This window comes from Mixophyes fleayi, chromosome 5 (genome assembly GCF_038048845.1).
Source record: "Mixophyes fleayi isolate aMixFle1 chromosome 5, aMixFle1.hap1, whole genome shotgun sequence".
NCBI classification, from domain to species: Eukaryota; Metazoa; Chordata; class Amphibia; order Anura; family Limnodynastidae; genus Mixophyes; species Mixophyes fleayi.
Window position 1 is genome coordinate 59,339,170 of NC_134406.1, and position 24,755 is coordinate 59,363,924.

The 24,755-nt window shown below is 39.8% G+C and overlaps 1 protein-coding gene across 1 annotated transcript in view; it reads right to left on the reverse strand.

Moving 5' to 3' along the window:
• The window catches only part of SKAP2 (src kinase associated phosphoprotein 2), a 221,013-nt gene that overhangs the window by 56,258 nt on the left and 140,000 nt on the right, over positions 1-24,755 (reverse strand). The window contains exons 5-9 of the mRNA XM_075212274.1: positions 22,549-22,623; positions 20,206-20,289; positions 18,057-18,181; positions 17,099-17,159; positions 14,987-15,106 (exon numbers count right to left, since the gene is read on the reverse strand). Coding sequence (XP_075068375.1) covers positions 14,987-15,106; positions 17,099-17,159; positions 18,057-18,181; positions 20,206-20,289; positions 22,549-22,623 — 465 coding nt within the window. The remainder of the gene's footprint in view (positions 1-14,986; positions 15,107-17,098; positions 17,160-18,056; positions 18,182-20,205; positions 20,290-22,548; positions 22,624-24,755) is intronic.

Sequence of the window (24,755 nt, forward strand, 5' to 3'; positions counted from 1 at the left end):
CCCCTAGCCCTCAAGTTTAACCAAATTAACCTAAAATATTCCTAAATTGCGCCCCCCTTCAGCGTTGCGCCCTGGGCGGTTGCCCCTATCGCACAGCCCTAGTTACGGCCCTGCTTACATCCACTGACTACTCCTTCCAGGTAGCCACGGACATAAGATATGCGTCATATATTGGTCTGCAGCTCTCTAATCTCACAAAGAGTGATCACAGCTACTATTACCGGTGAGGGTGAAATCCATAACCCTGGGTTACTCTTCTTGTCATGGACACTCTATCCCAGATCATGGTTTTCATTCTTCCCTAAGCAAGTGTTTATTTTTTGAGTATATTATTGCTGTTCGTGCACCATTGCCATTTCTCAACTAGTTTCATACTACCAAAAATGTATACTGTTTGTTTATTTGTTGGCAGTTTATTTCATTTATACCATAATAAGCTTCCAGATTGTTGCATTAAACTTTTTTTTAAGAGAAACATTGTATTGCATGTTGGCTTTATCATTCAAGGGCATGCTGTGCACATGTTTAGTGATGCTTTGTAACATGCTTTACATGCACCTTTTATGCATTGTACTTTTACAAATACAGTCTGAGAAAAAGGGCATGCCGTGCTCTAAATTTAAGCATGATATTAAAAATATATAACACAACGTTGGAAATGAGCCTATAAGAAACCATTCACCCTATTTTGAATGCACGTTTTAGGTGTTAGTGCCTGAAAAGAGCATTAACAGCGGATAGGTGTGAACATGTTTTACTATAGTGTCACTATTTATTTATGTCACTATTTTAGTTTTTGTATTCATTTAAAGAATTATCTCCTTATTGTTTAGCTGCATACTGTTCAATTTATTACTCTTGATTTGTTTATATATTTTCTTTTGTGGGCTATACTATTTATTTCATTTTAAGGTATCACCCAGAGGCCCTAAGGTGAATTTGGTTCTGGTTATCCTAGACGGATTGGCCCTGACAAGTGTAAATGCGGCTATCTGCACTGCTAGGTAAAGTACAAGTATGTAAACACGACTTTACTATGTTAAACCACCCGTTCCCTCCTGTTCCACCTCTACAGACATAATGAGGAAGTTAGCGATACGAAATTAGTCTCATGTGGACATAGGGACATATATTGTTCGCACAGATGCACATTTGAAAAAAGTTTAAAAAAGCATCTTGTACAGTAATACAGTCAGATAAATCAAACTTGTTGACTGTTCGATGGGAGGGCGTCATTGTGGCGCAATTGTGTCATGACTTACCTGACCCTCTTGTGCAATGCAGTGATTTGCGCCACTATGTATTGGAGGAGGGGCCATATTGACGTGACGTTGGAGAATGGGCTTCCTAAGGTTTGGAAGTCTACGGACAAGCTAGGAGAACAGGCAATTATGGATAAAATAACATGTTATAAAATGATGAATAGTAAGATGATTTGCAAATGATTGTTCTTAACTTTGCTTCTGCCTACTGGTAGAAAAATAAGCATATATTAGAGATGTTCATTGACCCCCTTGTTTTGGTTTTGATTTTGGATCTGGATTAACTTTGTGTTTTGGTTTTGGAAAAATCGCCCTTGCGTGTTTTCATTTTGGTTTTGGTTTTGGATCTGTAATTTTTAGAAAAAATAGCTGAAATATGCTAAAATCCACATAATTTTGCTCTTTTTTTTTATTCCTACATGGTTATTAACTTTAATAACACTAATTTCCAATCATTTGCAATCAATTTTGAACACCTCACAGGTCAAACTATTATTTTCATCCACTTTCGGACAAAGACTGCAGTGAGTTGGCTGGATGCTAGGCGAAAGAGCAACGACACAAACACATTGCAGTTCCTAGCACATCTAGGAAACATTGCCACACAGCAGAGGCAGAAAAGAAAAGTGGTGCAAGATGGAATTGTCCTTGGGCCCTCCCACTCATCTTTATGTAAGATATTGAAAAAGACATGTACAGTTTAACAAAGCAAGTGCTCCAGTGACAAGGAGTGCAACTTTTATGGCTGAAGTGCTTGGATTGTTAGGGCCCCCACAAAACAAGTGGGCTTAAGCAAACTGTGCTGTTAATGAACTCTACTGTGGCAAGTCTTGCACCAGTGGAAGCAGTTCTTGCCAGTGATAAGAAGAAGACCATTGTCATGCTTGGGCATAAGACCAAAAAATTCACCTCTTAAAATCAGAAACTTATGCTAAAAAGATAACAAGCAGTCCAGCATCAGCTACCTCCCTTCTCTCAGCTGCAATCTATACCCCCAACACCTTCATCATCAATATCTTCATAAGTGATCGGAGTTAGTCCTGCATCCAAGTTGCTAAGGCGAGATGACTCCTCCTCTATTCAGGACTCCTCAGAAGAATCCTTGAGCGTTAGGCCCACTGCTGCTGCTCCTGCTGCTGGGGGTGGATCTTCATCCCAGAAGCAGACCAAGTAGAAGACTACTAGCAGTTTACAACAATTGACTGTTAAACAATCCTTTGCAAGAGAAAGCAAGTATGAAAGCTGTCACCCAGTCGCACAGCGGATCAAAGGCGCTATGGCGACTATGCTAGTATTAGATCTGCGTTCAATATCCACCATTAATGCAGCAGGAATAAGACAGTTAATTGAGGTCCTGTGTCCCTGTTACCAAATTCCATCTCAACACCATTTTACTAGACAATCAATTCCTCACCTATACAAGGAGGTTACACAAAAGAAAATAAATGGGATACATAATGCCATTCTACTCACTGTACACTTAACCACACTTATGGAGACAAGCAAAACTGGGAAAATTAAACATTATATGACTGTGACAGCCCACTGGGTTTGTAAATCGCCTTCAGAGCCAGGAACAGCAGCAGCATCTAACAAACAATGCCAGATCTTTCAGAGGCAGGCTATTCTGTGTATCATCTGCTTCACTAAGAGGCATACTACTGACAACCTGTTTGAAAAACTAAGGGATGTCTTTGCAACATGGCTTATCCTGCTTGAACTTTCCTGAGGATATGTAATTTCTGATAATGCCACCAATATTGTTAGAGCATTACAGCGGGGGGAATTCCATCACATTCCCTGTTTTGCTCACACAATCAACTTGGTGGTACAGAACTTTTTAAAAATGACAGTGACATGCAGGAGATGCTGTCTGTGTCCCGAAATATTTTGGGTCATTTTTGGCATTCAACAGCATGTAGGAGAATGCAGCAGCTGCAAGAAAAATAGAATTTCAGGGGGAATGTACTTTAGTCCAGCGCAGTGGAGATTACTTTCCATGTTGTGCAAGGTGCTAAAACCATTGGAAGTAGTCACCTGTGAAGAGAGTGCAGACACTGTTAGCTTGAGTCAAGTGATTCCCCTAATAAGACTTTTTGAAAAGCAACTAAAAAAATTTAAGGAGGAAATGAAACAAAGCAATTCCGCTAACTATGTTAGACTTGTAGATTAAGTACTTTATTTGCTTCGCCAGGATCCAAGGGTTATCAACAGCTTGAAATCGGATCACTACATTTTGGCAACTGTGCTTGATCCTAGTCTTCTCTTTCAGCTATGACAAATAGCAATGGAGCTCTCCTGTTTCTGTGTGAGCTATAACTCAGTAGAGTGTCACTGGAGACTTTGAAGAACACTGCTACCCCTCCTCTTTCTTTTCTAGCTATGACGCTGCCCAACTGCTCTAGAGACTGCCAAAAACCGTGCTACCCCTTTTGTGTCTCTCTGTGAAATGGCGCTGGATCCTACTTATAGGATCTTGCGAGTTTTGGATTCTATAATATAACATTGACCTTTTGCCTCGTTTTCAATTCCGAGGGCGCGCAAAAGTACCGAGTCGACTCGGCTCAGTACTCGATTTGCTAAGTTCGGGTGTGTTCGGTTCTTGAGGAATATATATCAGTTGTTTCCAGCCTATCTACTTATGAGCTTACCATATAATTTTCTTCACTGTGCACTACAATAGAACTTGGCAGCCAACTTAGAGACTTGTGTTATTTTTTATACTGTTACACTTAGTGCTGCAAAACATTATGTAGAGTAAACAGTACTCTGTGTGCAGTGCAGCTTTGGGAAGTGTTAATACTTTCAAAGCTTTCAAATGAACTCTGCTTTAACAATAATTGCTTTTCAATTGCTGCGTGCATAAGCACTTAGAAAACAAAAAAACGCCTTTCCCCAGACAGGGACAGAGAGTATCCTACCTGTCAGCCCCCTGCTTCATGACAGTGTTTCTAACTGGTGCAGCATGTTTATGTGGAGCAGGGAGATGCCAGTGGGCGGGATTAGCATGCTGGTCAGGCTGTTTAGCTTGCTATCTGGGATCATTAGCATTCTAAACAGTCTGATTAGCATACAAAAGACAGAATCTTTTATGGGAGAATGGGGGAAATCAATTTTGCTACAGGCTTTGAGGATATTAGAAGCTATGATTTCAAACAAAAAACACAATGGCTAATTCTTATAAATAACCTTAACTTGATAGCAATGGTGCTCCACTTGGGGAATAAGTAAATATACTTTCTCTGTTTTGAGATATCTAATTAAAGATTAGCAACAAAATGTCCAGCAACAATGGTTGCTTTAGGGACAAGGGAATGTGGAACATGTTCTACTTTCATCCATCCTAGGTCTGTCATCCATTTCTCTAATTGCTCATGTGGACGATCAATTCATTACTGCTCGTCTCTTTCTTTCCCATCAGAAAATGGAACACAGTAGAGGTGAAAATAAAATGTGCTCATTATGCTATCTGCTAGAAATAGAGCATAAGCCGATTTACCAACTTTTATTTCAACCCCCTTTGAGCGCCTTAACTTCAAGGGAAGCTACATATGTTAATATGCAATACTATAAGCTCTTGTGTCATAGTGAACCCTGCCTATATAAGAGCATGTAAATAAATGCGCTAACTGTAGGTGCATTGAGGCTGATATAATCTGGGTCTTATTACTTACTATGATCACATAACTGGTGTTTTCTCTCACTGCTGACACATTGTAATGTACAGTATGGGCTTTCAATCCCCTGGACACCCAATTGCTATTTGCAACTAAGCCAAAAGCATTCAGGATTACCGAATACTGTGTCAATGGCACTGAAAGGGTTAACGTCTTGAATGAGACTTTTCAAAATATGCAGTATGTTTATAAAGAGATACAGCTAACCATAACAACACTATTCCTATGGTCAGCTGATGATCACGAAGAAGAAGGAATATACTTAGATAGCAGGTAGTTTAGTAGTCATAAAATGTAATATTTAACAATTTGTGAAGAGGAGGAGCCAGACTTACCTGATCGCTGATGTCGGTAATTCTTTCTCTGTGTCTCCTGACCCTGGGATAAATGAATCTGATTAGAGCTTGCCACAGCCAGTTTGAATTTGGGCAACGGCTTACCTTTAGTGAGCTCTGAGCTCAGTTTGATGGCAGAGAGAGACCCAAGAGGAACTCCGGAAACAGGTCGGTGAGTTTAAGTAAGAAGCAGCGGAGCCGAGATGGCGGAGCAAGTCAGAAGATAGCGCCAGGCAGCAGAGAGCCAGTGATGTCAAGATCAAGATGGAAGACTGCTGGAAGCTATCTTCAGGACAAGCAGCAGGGGGAAGGCACTGAGCTATCATGGTTCCCACCTGATACTGCCAGAGACGGGTAAGGCCTCTGGTTATCCCTCTTACAGGCCTGCGTCTGCACTCTTAACTTTTCATTTGGGCACAAGCAGGGCAACCACCAGAAATTGAAGGGCCCAGTACAAATGTAACAGGCAGGGGCCTCCTCCTTCCTTCTCTCATGCCACCTTAATTTTTAAACTATTCTCTACCCAACATTTGCTTTCCCCCCATTCTCTACAGTCTCTCCCCATCTTTGGTTCCATCTAACCACTGCAGTAGTTTACTTACCTCTCTGCGTCTTCTTGCTGTCTCCTTTCGGCTCCTCTCTATTGACAGCACTGGGATGTTCTTAATTAATCTGTGTCCGGGAGCCGGGCACCCGAGTGGCTGGGACTGGAGCAAATAGCGGCAACTGTGGGCCCCGACATCTTGGGAGTGGAGACAGACATGGTGCCTACAAGGAGACCCACGTAGAGGTCTCCCCACACCATCTCTCACATCTCAAGCGCAGCTGCTGTCTAGAAATTGTGCACCGACCTCCCTTCATTCACTGCGGAAGCCCCCGCCCCTAATAAATTTGTGTGGGCCCAGGGCTGGTGAGGTTCCACTCTGCTGTTGGGCCCCATACAGCTGTACTTCCTGTACCCCCCTAATGGTTGCCCTGGGCACAAGGCCCATAGGCATATTGTCAGGCACTAGGACTATGGAGCAGGTAGACAGGCACAAGGCCTTGGGTCCCATACAGGATATTTAAGGGTTTATTCAAGTCTGAGGCCACATTCATTTCAGACTGCAAGCCTGCATTGCAATTTTTCAGACATAGAGCTCGTGGGCACAGATTAGCTATGCTCACAGCCAAAGAATGAAGACACGTTAATTCAGGCCCTAGGCCTATGGGGCAATTCACGCACTAGGCTTGCCCAGCAGTCAGGAGTCAATCTCCAATTTAGAGAGGGTGCCCGGTCTGATACCGCCATTTTGGTCCCCATTGTCATGCCCAAAATCCCTGGCAGTCATTATGCAGTATCCTTAGACCTGGTCAATTCTCCCTGTGTTCTGAAGTTCAGCTGCCTGCAGTCACTCCCCCATTAAAGGTAGGCTGCTTGCGTGTACCGGCACTGATTATTGTTTTGCTTTGTTTGTTGCATTGTTTGTGTTATTGTGATTTGTACCATGTGAAGTGTTGTATTGTTTCGCTGACACTGTTTGCTGTGTACAGCTGTTCTCCCCTATCCACTCTATTGTGTATTTCTGTGAGCAGGGTGCTGTGTGGGTCGGTGTTTCTTCTGTTTGCCCCAACAGTCACTCAGAGAGAAAGTCCATAGGACGAAATGTGTCGGAGCCCCACAGTCCTTCCAAAGCTTACTCCATTGTATACCTGCATGTTATCCAGTACTTTCTATGTAAGTGCACTATTATCGTTGTAATAAACTGCCTTGAGATACTTCACCATATAGATTCTTCATTTCTACCCACGCCACGATCAACGCATGCGCGGCTGGTAGCGAAACACAGGACCCGGAGCATCACCTGCCACGTCACCACGCAGCGCCTGCTCGCTTACCACACTGACCATGAATCGGCGTGCTTAGCAATCATAACACTTCCCATAGCGGATCAAACGCTTCCACTATCAACGCACTCAACTGATCGCAGATACACACCAATGGTCAGTGATTCCTACAGCAGAGCATCTTCAGATATGCGCGCTTCCTAGCGCCACAAGGTAATTGCATTATCACCTTATCCACTGTAATTCCTGACAGCAGACCATCTTCACATATGCGCGCTTCCTAGCGCCACAAGGTAATTGCATTACCATCTCATTCATGGTATTGTACCATCCAAAGGCACACCACCGCCACAGATAACGTCATCCAGCTGCACTCTGTGTATCTCATCAGACTGTCAATTATTGAAACCTATTTTTGTTTTTGTGTTTGATTACTGTGCATTCATATTATTGTATTTTTCCCATGCTCATACATATCCTCACAGCACCACATCACATTGCTACTATACTCCCACTGTCTGCACAAGACATACTCCATTTTACCCTCAGGCTCTACTACACTCCATTACTGATAGTATTTGAGCGCATTTGGACCATCTAATTTCATCAGTCACTCAGAGAGCGAGTACAAGAAAACGGATGTTTCAGTTGAGTGATCCCTGTGCTTGTTTGTCCTTGTGTGTCTTGTGCTTTTTCCTTGCAGGACGTTGTTGATTGCGGTTACGGAAAGGAAGGAATTCGGAGAGAAATTGAGGAATCTCTGCAAGGACAGTTGGTACAAGACTTTAAGGACAATTGAGACACCCCCACCTGGAGCCCTTTTGTGGATGTCCCAGTGATTGCATCGTGATCAGGTAAAAACTGTGTGGGTCTTTGTTGCCTTGTTGTGCCCACACACAGGCAAATCCTACTGCTTATCTCAAGAGCCGAATGACAGGATCATCATACATTTTGGCCTCACACATGGATGGCCAAATCAGATGAGATCCAGCCATTTGGTTCTGGGATAAAGCGCTTATATAGAGGAATTCACTGCAGCATGTTACAGGTCAAAATTTGTACTCTTTTTACTGAATTGTCCGCCAAAACAATTAAAATCACTTTAATTAGGATCATTATCTGGCATCATGGTGGTTATAGAACAACACATGTTGCAGTAACAGGCCAATTGCTCAAAACTGGGCATGATATTGCAGCGTTTGTGACCAGTTTAAGTAATAATATCCCCTTATGTAAAAGCAAATGAGCCATTTGCTGAGGTCAGGAATTATCTGCTCTACAGCACACTGATACACTAGGATTATAGATGAGTAAAACTGTTCAAAAATGTTGTGTGAAATATTTGCTTCATTCCGTACGTGTCCGCAGAATTTTGCATGTTACGGAGGAATTCAGCCTTACGTGTTGTCAGTTCACAGCAGAATGAATTATTGTCATCTTAGTTCTAATCATATACTATAGATTCCACGAAAAGCAAATTTACAAATATAGGGCCTGATTCATTAAGGATCTTAACTTCAGAAACTTCTTATTTCAGTCTCCTGGACAAAACCATGTTACAATGCAAGGGGTGCAAATTAGTATTCTGTTTTGCACATAAGTTAAATACTGCCTGTTTTTTTCATGTGCCACACAAATACTTGATAGCTTATTTGTACACTGAAATTTAAAGTTGATATTTGTGTGCTACATGAAAAAACAGTCAGTATTTGACTTATGTGCAAAACAGAATACTAATTTGCACCCCTTGCATTGTAACATGGTTTTGTCCAGGAGACTGAAATAAGAAGTTTCTCAAGTTAAGATCCTTAATGAATCAGGTCCATAGTCAAGAATGGCTTTCTGTGGACTAGGGAAGAGAAAATGGAATTCGAAGACTACTGCTCAAACTCCGTACCAAAACTGGATTTTCCCCAAATTTCACCCTGCACATCTCTAATTAGGATCTTTCATGATAATTACCTGCATTAATATATAAGTTGTCACAAAAATGTAAACTAAACCATTCAGAAAAATAAGATGTAGCACATTTTTATTCTATAAGATAAGCAAAATACATCTAACTGTCTTCTGTATTGTAGGTCTTGTGCAATTTAGGTCTTGTGTAAATGCTGAAAATGATTTAGACTTCTATAGGATTTTAAAAGCTCCATCCTTTGTCCTTGATGAATCATTATGTACCTCTAGTAAAACTTCTCACCATCTATACAACTGGCAAGTTTTAAAATGATGAAGATATAAATAATGCAAGTTTAACTTATTTTTGTATATTTTAACTAAATGACACACTGAAATAGAACAGAGCTGAATGCTTCATACTCCAAATAGTACAAAAATGTGAACTATTTACAAGCTGTGCTTAATTTCAAAATTCATTCTCTTATGTACACAGAGACAGGGAGATTTACACGGAATGGTTAGGTAACTGGGATTACTGTAGACTGATATAAACTTGGCCTGTTGAAGCTAATGCCTGTGAACGTAATTTATAGAACGTGACTAGAGAGGGACAGTCATCTCACTCTAGTACACTTTAGTAAAAGGAAATACAGTTCTTGGCAGCTTATACAGGAAAAGTCTGGCTCCCAGATGCTTCTTTCTATCCCACAATCGCTTAAACATTGTTTAAACAACAGACTTTTTTGCACTTACTGCATGGGTGACCCACAGGCAGAAAGGACAAAACGAATTAAATGTGGCGCTACATCTAAAACTAACAACCTTCTTTTTTTTTTCTTTACACAGCTCTCCCAATATCATTTTAATGTTAAGTCCTTGACCTAAGAGGTCAAGAGTTTTATTCATATGATAGCTTAAAACAAAAATATTGTCTCTTGCCATTTACTGCACTGCATTAACACTTAATCAGCAAGTTATAAGTCAAGTTTTAAGTTGAATTACAGCAACAACAAAAATAATATTAAATAATGAATAAGCAATTAAGAAAAAAATACATTTATCTAAGAAATATTGTATGGAGTTTCAAACTGACAGCTGCACATTCATTCAACATGTACTTTTTTTTTAAAACAGTTTTGGTTGGCAATGATCAGGGGGTAAATGTATCAATGACCGGATTCCTGAACTCCGGCGAGATCGGCGTCTTCAGCGCTTAAATTTAAAGCGGCGCTGCCTTGTAAAGGGAAGTTTTACCCCCAGGTCTCAATTGAACTACTGTACGTTACCTTTTGATTTTTAACTGTATTGATGAAGTGGTGTGTTGAGCACATGCTGACAGCATACAGATATATTGGTGAGATAGAAATCATTGATCTACCAAACATACCCATAACAATGTACAATAAAGTCCAGCAAGCCAGGAACATTGCATTCAACATTGCACAGTGCGCACATTAAATGTTCAGATGCTTTGCTTTATGTATGGTACGCTTAGGACCAGCATGTACAAAACACACCCTGTGGAAAGCAGAATTAAGGAAATATTTTGTAAACGGAGCCTAACGCTATAGATATCAGTACCCGACCTGAACTAATTAATTAAAAATGAAAACAATCTAATAATGAATTAATTCAACAAAAAAGGGAAAAAAAAATATCTTTTTTTTAAGGTTTTGTCATTAATTACAATATTATTAACAGGTGATATTACATGAATATTGTTTTCTGTGCATTCTTTTATGACTTCAAGTTACACATATGTATTGGACGTATTCTGCAGTGTATTGTCTGTTAGAGCAGAGCGCACCTAGACCCGTATTCAACAACAGACGTATCTTTACATCCACTCGTTCTTGAATACGGACATGCATATGCACAGTTTATGTGCTTTTATTATAAAACAAAACGCACAATGTGCTCATTTTGCGTGCCTTAATGAATCAGGCCCAATGTGTCTAATACAAGTCTGAGTAGTGTAGTGTAGTATTACTGCAGAGGTATTCTGGCATTGAGTAATGGTATACTGTCACAAAGAGAACTGTGTGCTAGGAATGGAACATGCTGTGTATTGGCATGGGGCTATTCTATATCCCGCACATGGCCTTGATATTCTGGGAAAAGGCAAAGATCATCAACTGGGAAATCAGTAAGAGTATAATAAAATTCTAGCACCTTTAGACAGAAACATTACGTGCAAAACCGAGTAGCCTTCTATATGTATAACAGAATCCTAAAATCCTAGCATGTGCCCAAAACTACCAGGAAAGAGACATCCTACCATATAAAATGTCTATGACAGGTCTGTAATCTACAGCAAAGATGGCTTCCATGTGAGGTTACGTCATTCTGTAACAACAAATTATAATTTGCTGTCACTCCAACCTATTCCCACCAAAGAGTTTTCCATAAGTATTGATAAGTAAGCGTTGCTGGGAAGAATAAAAGACATGACATTTTTTAACCTAGCTTTCTTATTCCAGTTGACTTACTCTAAAGAAAAAAGGTACATAGCAGTGTAAGCCAGAGAGTACTAGACGGCAATGACTGATCTTACTTCTGGATGATGTACTGAAAATGTGGGACAAGTGCTGCCCTTTAATATATAATGTTTCCAGGAAAGTTTTAGTGCTAGCAAAAGATGACAAATCCACTGGTTCATGGAAGTCATTAAATTAGAGGAGGTAAGAGGCAGAGAATTCCCATAAGGACTGATCCTTTTCATTATGATGGCTCTATTTGTGCCATTATCTAGAATCAGTGTTGTTATGTGCCGGCAGTAAACACTTACACAAAGCAAATTTCCGAGGGAAAACAGTGTCTAATCCCTGTGTAACATAGTGCGTAGAAATAGTAACTTTATCATTTTTATATCATTACCAAACACAAGGGGTTATATATAGTCAACTGCTACGCCAATTACTGAAGGGAATAATTATAGAAGCGCTTGGCTCCACCTATATATTTAGGGGCGCCAGCTGCACAGTAATATAAATAAACTATATAGATACCAAAAAAACACAACTGTTATTGTGAGCGCTTGTCTTTGTGAAAATATTTTGAGCAACAGATGTTTTTAGGGGAAATTGGTCGTTTTCCGTTGATACAATCTTTGCGTTCCCCTTTTGCTTCACTATTTCACACTGTGTGGAGTTGGATCCAATTTAAGCATAAGCGTGAACTGCATCCCATACTTTACTGAATATTCCAAACTGCACATATATAAAGTAGAGATGTTCACTGACCCCCGTGTTTTGGTTTTGGATCTGGATTAACTTTGTATTTTGGTTCTGGTTTTGGCAAAACTGCCCTCGCGTGTTTTGGTTTTGGATCCCTATTTTTTTCTAAAATCCCTATTTTTTTTTTCTAAAATCACATAATTTTTTTGTTTCTACATTATTATTAACCTCAATAACATTAATTTCCTGTCATTTCCAGTCAATGTTTGTCAAGTGACAAGAACACTGCTACACCTCCTGTTTCTGTATGAGCAATGCCACTGAGCAATCTCACTGGAGACTGGAGAGTGACAAGAACACTGCTACACCTTCTGTTTCCGTGTGAGCAATGGCACTGAGCGGAGCCGTAACTTAGAATTCTAGCGCCCGGGGCGAGAAAGACAAATGCCGCCCCCCTAGCCCTCAATTTTAACCAAATTAACCTAAAATGTTCCTAAATTGCACCCCCCTTCAGCGTTGCGCCCTAGGCGGTCCCCTGAAAGCTGCCAACCTTACAAAGAAGACTGCCAATCTAATCCAAAGAGCTGCCAGACTAACAGAGAGAACTTTCAATCCCAGATGGGAGTCTGACCCTGCTAGGTGTCCTGTAAAAGCTGCCAGAGGAACAGAGGGAGTCCAGGTCCTGCCCAAGAGAACAGAGGGAGTCCAGGTCCAGCCCAGAGGAGCAGAAGGAATTAAGGTCCAACCCAGGGATAGTCCAGAGTTGTTCCAGTTGTCTACTGCTTGCCGTTGTTCTAGGTTCCTGCTGCTGCAATTGATAATACCCCAGATATTTTGTCAATCGGAGAGGAGAGTCACTGAAGATCCTTCCAGGCTTTTGATCATCATCATCAGCTATTTATATAGCGCCACTAATTCTGCAGCGCTGTACAGAGAACTCATTCACATCAGTCCCTGCCCCATGGAGCTTACAATCTAAATTCCCTAACACACAGACTGAGAGAGACTAAAGTCAATTTAATAGCAGCCAATTAACATACTAGTATGTTTTTGGAGTGTGATTGGAAACCGGAGCACCCGGAGAAAATCCACACAAACACGTGGAAAACAACTCCTCACAGATAAGGCCATGGTCGGGAATTGAACTCATGACCCAAGTGATGATAGGCAGAAGTGCTAACCACTAAGCCACCGTGCTGCCCTGAATAGTAAATATTGAATAGTAAATATTGTTATCACTTTAACACTGTGTGTTCAAAAAATATGATATGGTGGATGTAACAGAAATGCATGGGTCCCAAATGTAGAATTTGTCATAGCAAATTTAATAGCAAATTAAGAAGCTAACAAAAGACTTTTTCAAAAACAGTTTTGATTGTATTGAAAGAATGTTGCGCAAAAAAGTTCAGGGGACTTGAATGGGTTTTCTCTGCATAATACGACAAACCAGCTCATGTCACAAAGTATGTGTTCATAGCATTTTAATGTCTGATCAGCGGTCTTTCCAAAATGCAATGTCAGCACCTTTCTTAACTGAAAATAAATTGCCACCTCCAGACATACAAACACCATTTTTCCCACTGAGAGAATTTGTAAACTTCTTTTATGAAATCTCTTTCATACACAGCCTGGAATTACATTCAATAATTTCATAGTTTAATAATAGTCTAGATATTATAGTTAACACATCATCATAATATAAGGCTGTAAATATTTACACATCTTACCACCTCCTTTCTAAAATTCTGCCTTAAGGCATCGCTGTCATTAATTACATCCATTTTACTAGCACTTTTAATACTAGAACAACACATGTAAATGTAATAATAAATCCCATTGTTTTTAATGATCATGAAGCCACTCAACACATAAAAATCATTACATTATTTTTTCCTAGGTAATGAGGATTTTATTTAGTGTCTTGAGTGATAAACATAAGCAAACACTATAAACGTTTGTGTTGTTTGATCCTCCTCTTAGAAGGCTAACTAATCTTAAAAAATATTTAAAAAAAATATTTTGCCTAACTAAAATCATAATGCTGGACACTATAACTTACTGGAATGACACCCAATACTTGAAGTCGGATACCTAGTTGAAGACTCAGACATATCTGTTGCTGCCATTTGCTGGCAGACATGTTGTAATGGGCAGCACGGTGGCTCAGTGGTTAGCACTTCTGCCTCACGGCACTGCGGTCTTATCTGTTTAGAGTTTGTATGTTCTCACCGTGTTCGGTGGGTTAATTGGCTGCTGACAAAATTAACCCTAGTCTTTGTGTGTATGTAAGGGAATTTAGACTGTAAGCTCCAATGGGGCAGGGACTGATATGACAAATATTCTCTGTACAGCGCTGCGGACTTGGTGGCGCTATATAAATAAATGGTGAGGGCGATGATGATGCATATCTAACACCCATTAGCAGCAACTGTACAAAATATGGACTGCAGTGACTGTTACTAGTTATGGAGGTCTCTAAGGAGTGTTAGGGTATATACATAACATATCTGCGAAATTACAGTAACAGACATGTCTGAGTCTTGAATTTATGGCAGAAATCCTATGCCATTCTTTAATATTCTAAAACATTCTTGCGGGATGACAATCTACCTGTCTTAGTTTGGTAGCTGAGAGGGGGAAAGCTCTCAATATGTGGTGAAGGTCCCATGTAAGTTGTTGATTCTGGTGAAACAGGTACATTATACAGTATCCAGGAAGGTAGCAAAAGACAACATGAACGGGGTGTAAAATAGGTTTACTTTGCTTGTGTGTCCCTTTAAGCTTAATGTGATGTACTGACATGTTCATACCTGGGAGCACTTCATAAATATCATCATTTTCATCATCATGAGAAAGATTAGCAGTCCGGGATGTAGGAGAAGCTTCTGCTGGCTGGTTCACATCATCATACAGGTCACCATCCTCACTGTCTGCAGAAAAAAAAAAAACAGATTCTATAAGTCCAACTTTTTTGATTTCTTTTTAAATTAAGTTACTCTTAACAGACGCAAAGGAGACATTTTGCAAGGATCTGTCCCTGCGTATCTGTTTTCATTGGTTAGTTACACTCTCTAGCAGAGTGTGTCTAACAGTACTGCAGCCGTAGTATCTCTCTTCAGAGAAGAGGGGAATCATATCTCATTTTTATGCCAGTTGTTTTATAAATCACCAACGCAAATAGCATTTTGCTGTTTAGATTTAAAAGAAACTGCTGATGTCAGCAGATGAGAGAGGGGCGGGACATATTCAGAGAATGGAATTAGGTTAAGGGAAACATAGTCTGTCCTCAAAAACACAATAAGGAAAATCCCTCAGAAATTCCACTACATATGTTGTGTCTTAACCTATCCAAATTAAATGCCAAGTCTGTTGATATATTTTTAGAGATTTGATTTTGTATATTTGATAAAATCTAAAAGTGAGTGCTTGTTTTGCAGCTAATGTAAACCTGTTTTTGTATCACCAGCACCTAGTCAACTGGAGAACAACTAAATGTGACGTTATTGCAAACTCTCTGAGGCCCATGGGCAGGCTGGGCCGGTCCCATAGTGGGCTACCTTGGGCTGGGCTGGGGGCCACCTGCATTTTTTTCCCTTTTACAATGTTCCCAATAGACTGCAGAATGGAGTCTAGCCCCCAGGGCTAAAATCAGCCAGGCCCTTTGTAAAGAAAATGGATACAAATAAATGGATGCACTGTCGTATATACTCAGGGTCCTGGACACCAAAAACTCATTAGACTGTTTACAGAACACAAACGGATTGGACCATGAACAGTGATGCACTGGTTTATCATTTGTTTGAATTACTAGAGGATGGGTCACCACTATTCAGGGAAATGATATCTGGGATGATGGTGATGTACTGAACCAAATTCAGTAGGCTCAGTTGACGTCTGCTAAAGAGGACAACTTATTGTGCTTCACTGATGCTACTGATTTCTAGACTGCAGTTTAATAAATATTGGTTCAACCAACACAATGGCTGAAGGCAATGTGAATTAGCTTAGGACACTTTAATGTTTAAGTAATCATTAAAATGTTGTTGTTTTTTTTTTGCCTTATATATCTGTTACGATAGCCAATCAAAACCATGTTTCAGCACAGTTATTTTATATCTTTGTCAAAATCTACCCTCCTGCAGTATATTAACTAATGCCATGTGTACTTACCCTCAGCATTTCATGCTTGTAAAGTTAGATATATTCTTTTATATGTAATGATTAAACCTAATGATATCGAGGGTATATATGTTTTTTTCCAGTATAAGTAGATTACATTTATGTTTTAAATAAATAATTTTAATTTATATATCACTATTTAACTAACCAGTATTTGTGGAACAAACACCTCCCTGTTCTTGCTACATGTAGGTTAATTGGCTGCTCTCAAATTGACGCGGCCTTATCGCGTGTCACGTGATGCGGCCGCCTGTGCGCTGGCACGGCCGCCGGTAACATAAAAAAAATTATTGCATCCACGGCGGGGGACGGGGGGAGGCGGCCGGCCCGAACAGCCGCTAGATTGAGCGTCCCTGGTGCCCTCTGCCCCCCTGTCCCCCGGTCCAGCCCTCCCCTCTGTGTGTGTGTGTGTTAGGGGATTTAGACTGTAAGCTCTATTGGGGCAGGGACTGATGTGAGTGAGCTGCAGAATTAGTGGCGCTATATATATATATATATATATATATATATATATATATATATATATATATAAATAAATGATGATGATGTTGACGGGTAAAGATCTTATCAGGAATTATGTAAGTTTAAATTTACTGTGGTGTCATGAATCCTAAACAGTGCCAGTACCTGAAGGCACAAAGCATCAACAGTTCTACTTACAGTTCCTTGCTTAAATGGAAATATATTAGTTAATATGTTCACAACATGCAGTTTTTTATTTTCCATTTATAATAATTATATACCTTGTTGAAACAAAATTGCGTTAATCCATTCTTCCGCCTCTCTGGGACTGGATGCTGCAAACTGAAATAAAAAATAAAAACACAACTGATTTGCCAGTTGAGGAAAAGAAATCTAACATTCGTGTCACTTTCTTCACGGAAACATTAGCAATTCTTTACGTGTCTACTGATACTTTTCTTGCAAGGATGCTTCTTATAATGTACAGTTAATTTTGACAAATTTACGTAATTGGAGTAGAGGATGATGGATTTGAAACTGTGATCAGCAGCTGGCAGCTGTGTAGAAAAAAGCTGCTTCTCTTCATCAATGTCAAAGCCAGAACTGATGAACGAAATTTGCCCTTGACAATTAGAAGACACCCGTGAATATCTTTAGACTGCTGGGTATAGTTTTCTTAAAAATGTTCTTGTCAGATTCCAACACATTACCTGACAACTTAATTAAATGATTTTCAAATGCAATTTCAGATATTTAAAATGCATTAGAGTTACATTCTGTATTGATGCCGAAATGATAGATCTTTGAAATGCTCTGCTGATATGTGCGTTTGGTCTGTTTCACCCGTGCCCCTGGTGCCCATGTTGTGATGTAACATTAAACTTGTACTCAAGGTGTTTGTATTGATAAATCTGCATTTCTCCCCCCTTCCCCCCCACCAGGGAATTCTCCTTTTTAACATGTCACTGACTTCATAAAAAACTCAATTGACAGAGCTAGAACGTAATCCGAACAAGAGATAGAATTGATATTTATGCACTGGTGTTGCCGTTTAATTTGAAGTACATGAACTTTATCAGGATTTTGGTTTTGCTAATATATTCCTATATGCATGAGCACACCATGCAGATGTGTCTGCCAGTTAGTGAGCTGTTTCATCCCAAATGTTCCTTTTTCCCCGAGACTGCCAATGTAACAGTTTTATCAATGTAATTTATATGGAGGCATAAAAAGTCCAACCTGATAGACACGTTTATCAGGAGCGAAGATTTCAAAACAGCAATCTTTCTTCGCATCCTTGCGTAGAGTATTATTCATCCGAGCACTGTACCCATCTAGACAAAATTCACCTTTCTGCTGCTTGTCTGTGAAAGATGAAAAGAGTGTAGCACCATGTACATGACAGTGGAGTCAATGCTATTATAGTGCATGGAGCTTTAAGGAAATCTCTATAGAATTACAATCAACAAACGAAATGTAGTCATATGCAGATTTTATGCTGGGGATTCATGAATGCCTCTGCTAACTCAGAGTGCCCAGCTGTTGCTATGTACAGTTTCCTATGTAATTAAGCACAGTGTCACATTTTTTTATCAGACACATTTTCTAAAAAGCTGTGCACCATGATGCTCAAAAGAGAAGAAATAAAATGATCTCCATAAACCTGGGGCATTTTTATCAAAGGACACGTGGCCCAAAGCTTGGCAGAGTATCTGTGCCATCTGCGAGGAAGAGTAAAGTCAGAGTCAGATATATATCTGAAATACAGATGGCACGGTATCACTGCACACCAGCAAAACATGGCGAGCAGGTTGCAGAGCACAACCAGTCATTATTGGTTATTATTACGTGTGTGTGGGAGGGGTCCATGTAGAGGTAAGACCTCAATCCCGTTACAGGGGTAGTTTTATTTTGCTTTTGAGTTTTGAATGTATATATTAATAATACTAATAATAATAATAATACTAATAATAATAATAATAATAATACTATTAATTTGATGTATTGTTTCTTTTAACAAGGCAAATTCTATAGATGCATTTGCTTTCTGAAGAATAAGAACTGAGGACTGAAGTAAGCATGAAGGAAATTAAAAGCAGAGGCTGTGTCATGTAAAGAAATGTATCCCTCTAAGGTTAAAAGTCTAACTGGGGATGTATACGACTATCTGATGTCATATGGGAGGGCTTTGGTATAATCTATAAAAGTAAATGGGCAGAGAGTAAATCATTCTCTGGAATTTCGGGACGTTGCCCGCCCACCCTCCCTGGTTTGGATGAACCTCCGTGCCTGCTATGATGGACTGTTCTCTGGTTGCCTGTTGCCAGTTCCTGGTATGTCTGGCATTCGATTGTGGAGGTCCTGGATGGCATGGGTTAATGCCATGGTTAGGATGCTGAGATATCCTGGTTGCCTGGTGTGTGTCGTACTAACTGCTATTTTCTCCACCACCATATTTGGTTTGCAAAATAAACTCCTTTTATTATTGTCACATTTATGTCTTGTATCAATTATTCAAAGAAGTTAAATAAATTATTAAGAGGTTTAAGTGGAGTGAGAGATATCAGCTGTTAAACATGGTCTCATTTAAAGTTTCTAAATCAGGCCAACCTGTGGCTCTCCAGATAAAACTTCAAGCCCCAGCATGCTTTGCCTGTAGATAGCCAGCCAATAGCTGTCAAGGTATGCTGGCACATGTTGTTACACAATACCTGGAGACCCATAGGTTGGCCAGGGAGGATCTATATGTTTCAGACTACCAGAGAATGTGGATAAATGCTTTGATTGAAATATTGCTTCCAACTCATTGTTGAAACTGTAAGAAAATGTAGATACATAAAAAAAAGATTCAGATGTAAATAAACATTTGTTTCTTTAGAAACATCTCGTCTGTATGTGGGGATTCTGTCTCGGCACTGACCCATGAGATAAGGTAAAAACCCAGTGGATACAGCATTGGCTGAAAATGCTGCCAGGCAAATATGTTTTCTGAAATGTTTACTGATATTCTCCCTAATTTTTTTAATTGTCTCAATCAGGTTGTCTTGGTGGCACTGCATGCTGAGCAGGAATCCTAATCCTTCACTGAGGATTTTAAAAAAAGGTGGAAACTGTCTGTAGTTGACAATTTATTCTCAATACTAGCACCTGTCATACTTTAGAATCCTAGTAGCTACAATATTAGAACAGGCTGTCATTCAAATGTTTTTTCTTAGACATTTGTCCTCCTGAATTGTATAGGCTTCAAATACCCCCTAACATTCTTAATTGTTACCATTTATAGTAAAATGCACTGAAAAAATGTTAATACTGTTACAATCGCTCTGTTAATTTATGTCTTACTTGTTTATTCCCCCATATGAACAATAAGACCTTTTGAACTACGTACCTTTATCACTGCCATAGTAGTAGAAGATGGATCTACTTATGGCACACCACCGCTTTTGCCATTCAGATGCAAAAAAGCTGTGATCTGAAATTGAAAATAATATGCAACTTTAAAATATGCATTGGTATTTCCCAAATGGAAAGCAGCTGACTGTTCACCAGTCCTCATCACACTGTAGAAGCAGTCATTGTGAGGCCTCTACTAATATTCATAAGAGTTCAACATTTGTTTTGTACATTTTTATATGTGTTTGACTAGGGTCAAAACACCTTCTGCCTTCATTCTTCTTATGAAGTATAACTGTGTAACCAGCCTGTAGGCCAATTAGAAAAATTTGATGTAAAAGCAGCATAAAGTATTTCAACTTAGTCAACAGACAGACAAGTGTGAAGTGGGAGGAGACAAGCAGTCCTGTAGCCAATTGGACGCAGCACAGAGTAATGATGTCAGAATCCTGTCGAATCTGTGAGGGAAGAACATGCCCCTTCTCCTCTATCTCCCCTTCAACATATGAGTGTCCCCCTGTCATGCAATTAATTTAATGATGGGGCTGGTAAGGGGCAAAATATACCTTCTTAGTAAATGTGAATAATAACAATTTAATGTTGGGCAGGAAGGCTGATTATTAAACATGGGTACTTTTAATTAATGTCCGGGCTGGCGGCTGGCTAGAGGAGGGAGGACTAGATTGTCCACTAGTTGCTATGCTTTCCTTAAGGTGATTAATAACTTGCAAACAGGGCCCCAACAGGATCAAGCCAAGCAGCAAGTGAGCGTAAGACACCAGCAGCAGTGCCAGGTAGTCCAAGCTGCAAGGACAGGTAAGAGAGAGCAGTATAATGTCTAGTGCTTGTACAGGGCTGGCATGCCCCCACAATAGGATGGCTACTTCTCTTCCACCAGTGCCCACCGTTGGGATGTGGGGGGGCCCAGTGGTCTCGCCCAGGGCACTGAAATTTCTAGTTACAGCTCTATCAGCTTCCTTCAGTGAGAGCACTGGACTGCCTCATGTGGTTAAAGAACAGCTAGAATACATTAACCATACTGACTATGGCTGGTACAGGTACAACTACACACCACAGGTGCAAGAGTAGCTGCACTGCCATATTAAAATGTCAGGCAAAGTACAGTGTCTGCACTATTAGACCATGGACACTGTTAGCCCTGGATTCCATGTCATTCATTTCCTAGTACTCCAATTGCAAACACGGGGGTAGATTTATAAAACCTGCAAAAGTTAATAATCTTTTGCAGGTTTAGTTAAACATGAATATTCAAACCCTCACATAAACGCAGGAAATAATTATTTTCATTCTGTTTAATTTGCATGAATAATCTCTCCCTGCAAAGCAAAATCTCATTTTTGCACTGCTCCACAAAGCTGGGCACAACTGTATGTCTACTCTGTACATAGTAAGAAACACTTGCTGTTTACTTTGTACAACACCTCCAAATGGCCGAAGCAAACGTCTGCTCTTCCTAAAAATTCTGCCAACTTGCAGCGTAAACCTATGGATTTTGACAAACACCCATCAAACAAACCAGTGTCACCCTATGTTACAAATAACAATATGGAAAGAATTAACTTGACAAAAATACCTAGATAGAATTTACAGTCTTCACACCTTCAAATTTCACACAATTTCATGTACTACCTATTGTTGCACTTGGGAGAGAATCTAGAAAAAACTGTATGGCCTGATTCATTAAGGAAAGTAAGGAAAGAAAAGAAGTAAGTTTCTCCTGGACAAACCATGTTACAGTGCAAGGGGTGCAAATTAGTTTATTATTTTGCACATGCGGAAAATACTGGCTGTTTTTTCATGTAGCACACAGATACTTGATAGCTTTATTTTTACCCTGAAATGTAAAGTTGATCTAAGGCGTGCAACTATAAATCTGCCATCTCATTTTAAATTTACCTCCCCCTCCAATGCAACATGGTTTTACCAAGGTGTAAATTTACTCCTTTTCTTTGCTCTAGTCTCCCTGGTGACTCAGGCCCTATGTGTCTAAGAAGAGACTTAAAAAAATATTTATTCCAATATACTACCAGAATAAAGCCCTATCTGTCCAGAGGAAAAACAATACACAACTCACTTTGGCAAACTAAATAAATAAATAAAGGAGTTCATGTTTTTAATTTGTGACATGATGACATTCTGTCTAGTATACCCACCCCTTCCTCCAATCCCCTCCCTATTTAAAGGTACTTTACTCTCATATTGTATTCATATGATCATCATGTTCTGTCTTATGATGCATAACGAGTTACCAAAAAGAAAAACATGGTTATACAAATTGGATTTATTAAGTTTTGTTTTGACAGATCTTCCTACTTACCTTTTCTGCGCTTTTCAAGATAACCTCCCTTTGAAACTACAAGATCCTGGGCAGCAACTTGTGGATACAGGTTTCCTAGAAAATTAAGAGTAGTGTTACAATACAATATTACCATGAGCATTCATTTGTTGTCCAATGACCCAAGCAGTAGTTGCAATGGTATAAAATATATGTAATAACATTTTGAAACAGATGGCCTATGGCTGGTGCAGTGAAGTGCTCACAATAAATGTCAGTACAGTACCTTGCACTGTAGCTGGTTTTCCAATCATTCAGCTGCTTCTTATATATGTATCCAGCACTACACCAGATTTGTGGAGGTTTATGTATAACAATTGCAGGAACCTGGAAAGTGTTTATCTGCTGTTTACCTTTTTGATTTGAGTCTATTTTCATGTTGTGTTCTCACTTAAAGTGATTTTATGTTGTCACTGGGGCAGGCTAACACAGAAGCAATTCTGGAAAATTACAATTTGGAGGCAGCTTTGTATCTAGTCCTTAGACCACTCCAGGACAACTCTGGATAACTGCAGCTCTCCATTATCACTCCCTTCTCCAGACAACAGATGCAGAACCTACCCTCTACACAGCTCTTCTATAATAAATATGGCTACAGGGGCGAAGAGCAAGTGGGAGTTAAGAGAAGGTTATAAAGTGATTGGAAGCGTGTCATATATATGACATGAAAATCATGAAAAACTACTTTACATTTACACAGACTTTCTAGTTCTAACATCACAGTGGGAGGGGGCTGTGGACACCTGAAGCATGTTTAATATGTCCTGTAAATCTAACAGTTTTTGTTCACTTTTGGGAATCAATTTCATATTGAGGAGGGTTCCAGCAAACTCATGCTCTCCCAGCAAGCAGAAATCATCATTCACATCAGTCCCTGCCCCATTGGAGCTTACAGTCTAAATTCCCTAACATACACACACACAGAAAGACAGAGACAGAGAGACTAGGGTCAATTTTTGACAGCAGCAAATTAACCTACTAGTATGTTTTTGGAGTGTGGGAGGAAACCAGAGCACTCAGAGGAAACTAGAGATGAGCGGGCTCGGATATCTGAAATCCGAGCCCACCCCAACGTTGCCGATCCGAGCCGGATCAGAGACAGATCCGGGTATTCCCGCTAATTGCAAAACTGAAACCGAGGCTCTGAGTCATAATCCCGCTGTCGGATCTCGCGATATTCGTATTCTATAAATTCCCCGCTAGCCGCCGCCATCTTCACTCGGGCATTGATCAGGGTATAGGAAGGTTGTGTTAGGTGGACCTCTGTCCTGCTATATCTCGTGCTGTGCTGTTCAGTTCTGTGCTGTGCTGTGCTGTGTTCTGCTCAGTCCAGTGGTGCTGTGTCCTGTGCTCTGTCCTTCTAAGGGCATTGTTATTTCCCCATTATTCCCAAGTTATAAAAAATTGAAAAAAAAGTTATAAAAAAAAAAAAAAAAAAAAAAAATAATTATAAAAAAAAGAAATTAAAAAAAAATATCCAAAAACAATCCTGCAGTATAAGTCCATTGGTACTGCAATATTACAAAGTTCACTGATTCTGCAGTATAAGTCCATTGGTACGGCTATATTACAAAGTTCACTGATTCAGCAGTATAAGTCCAGTGGTACTGCTATATTACAAAGTTCACTGATTCAGCAGTATAATTCCAGTGGTACTGCTATATTACAAAGTTCACTGATTCAGCAGTATAAGTCCAGTGGTACTGCTATATTACAAAGTTCACTGATTCTGCAGTATAAGTTAACTCCACTATGCAGTCCAGATAGAGGCGTATCAGATATTAAACAACGTTGACTGTTGCTGCCAAATCATAAATTAATGAAAATGACCTGTCATCGTCAAAAACAAGAGGTATTGACACGCTCGAACTACACCCTGTATATGCTGCAGAGGATGTAGGAGCAGGCAGCTGTGCAGTGGAATTCAGACCATTTGAAGGCGGAGGTATTGCGGCCCCGGTACCAAATTGTGTACCGGGACCACTGCACTATGCAGTCCAGAAAGCTACCTCAGTGAAACGTTTTGGACTAAAAACAATATTGTGAGGTGTGAGGTGTTCAGAATAGACTGGGAATTAGTGAAAATGATTGTTATTGAATGTTATTGAGATTAATAATAGCGTAGGAGTGAAAATAAACCAAAAAACTTGATTTTAACACTTTTTATGTTTTTTTCAAAATAAATCCGA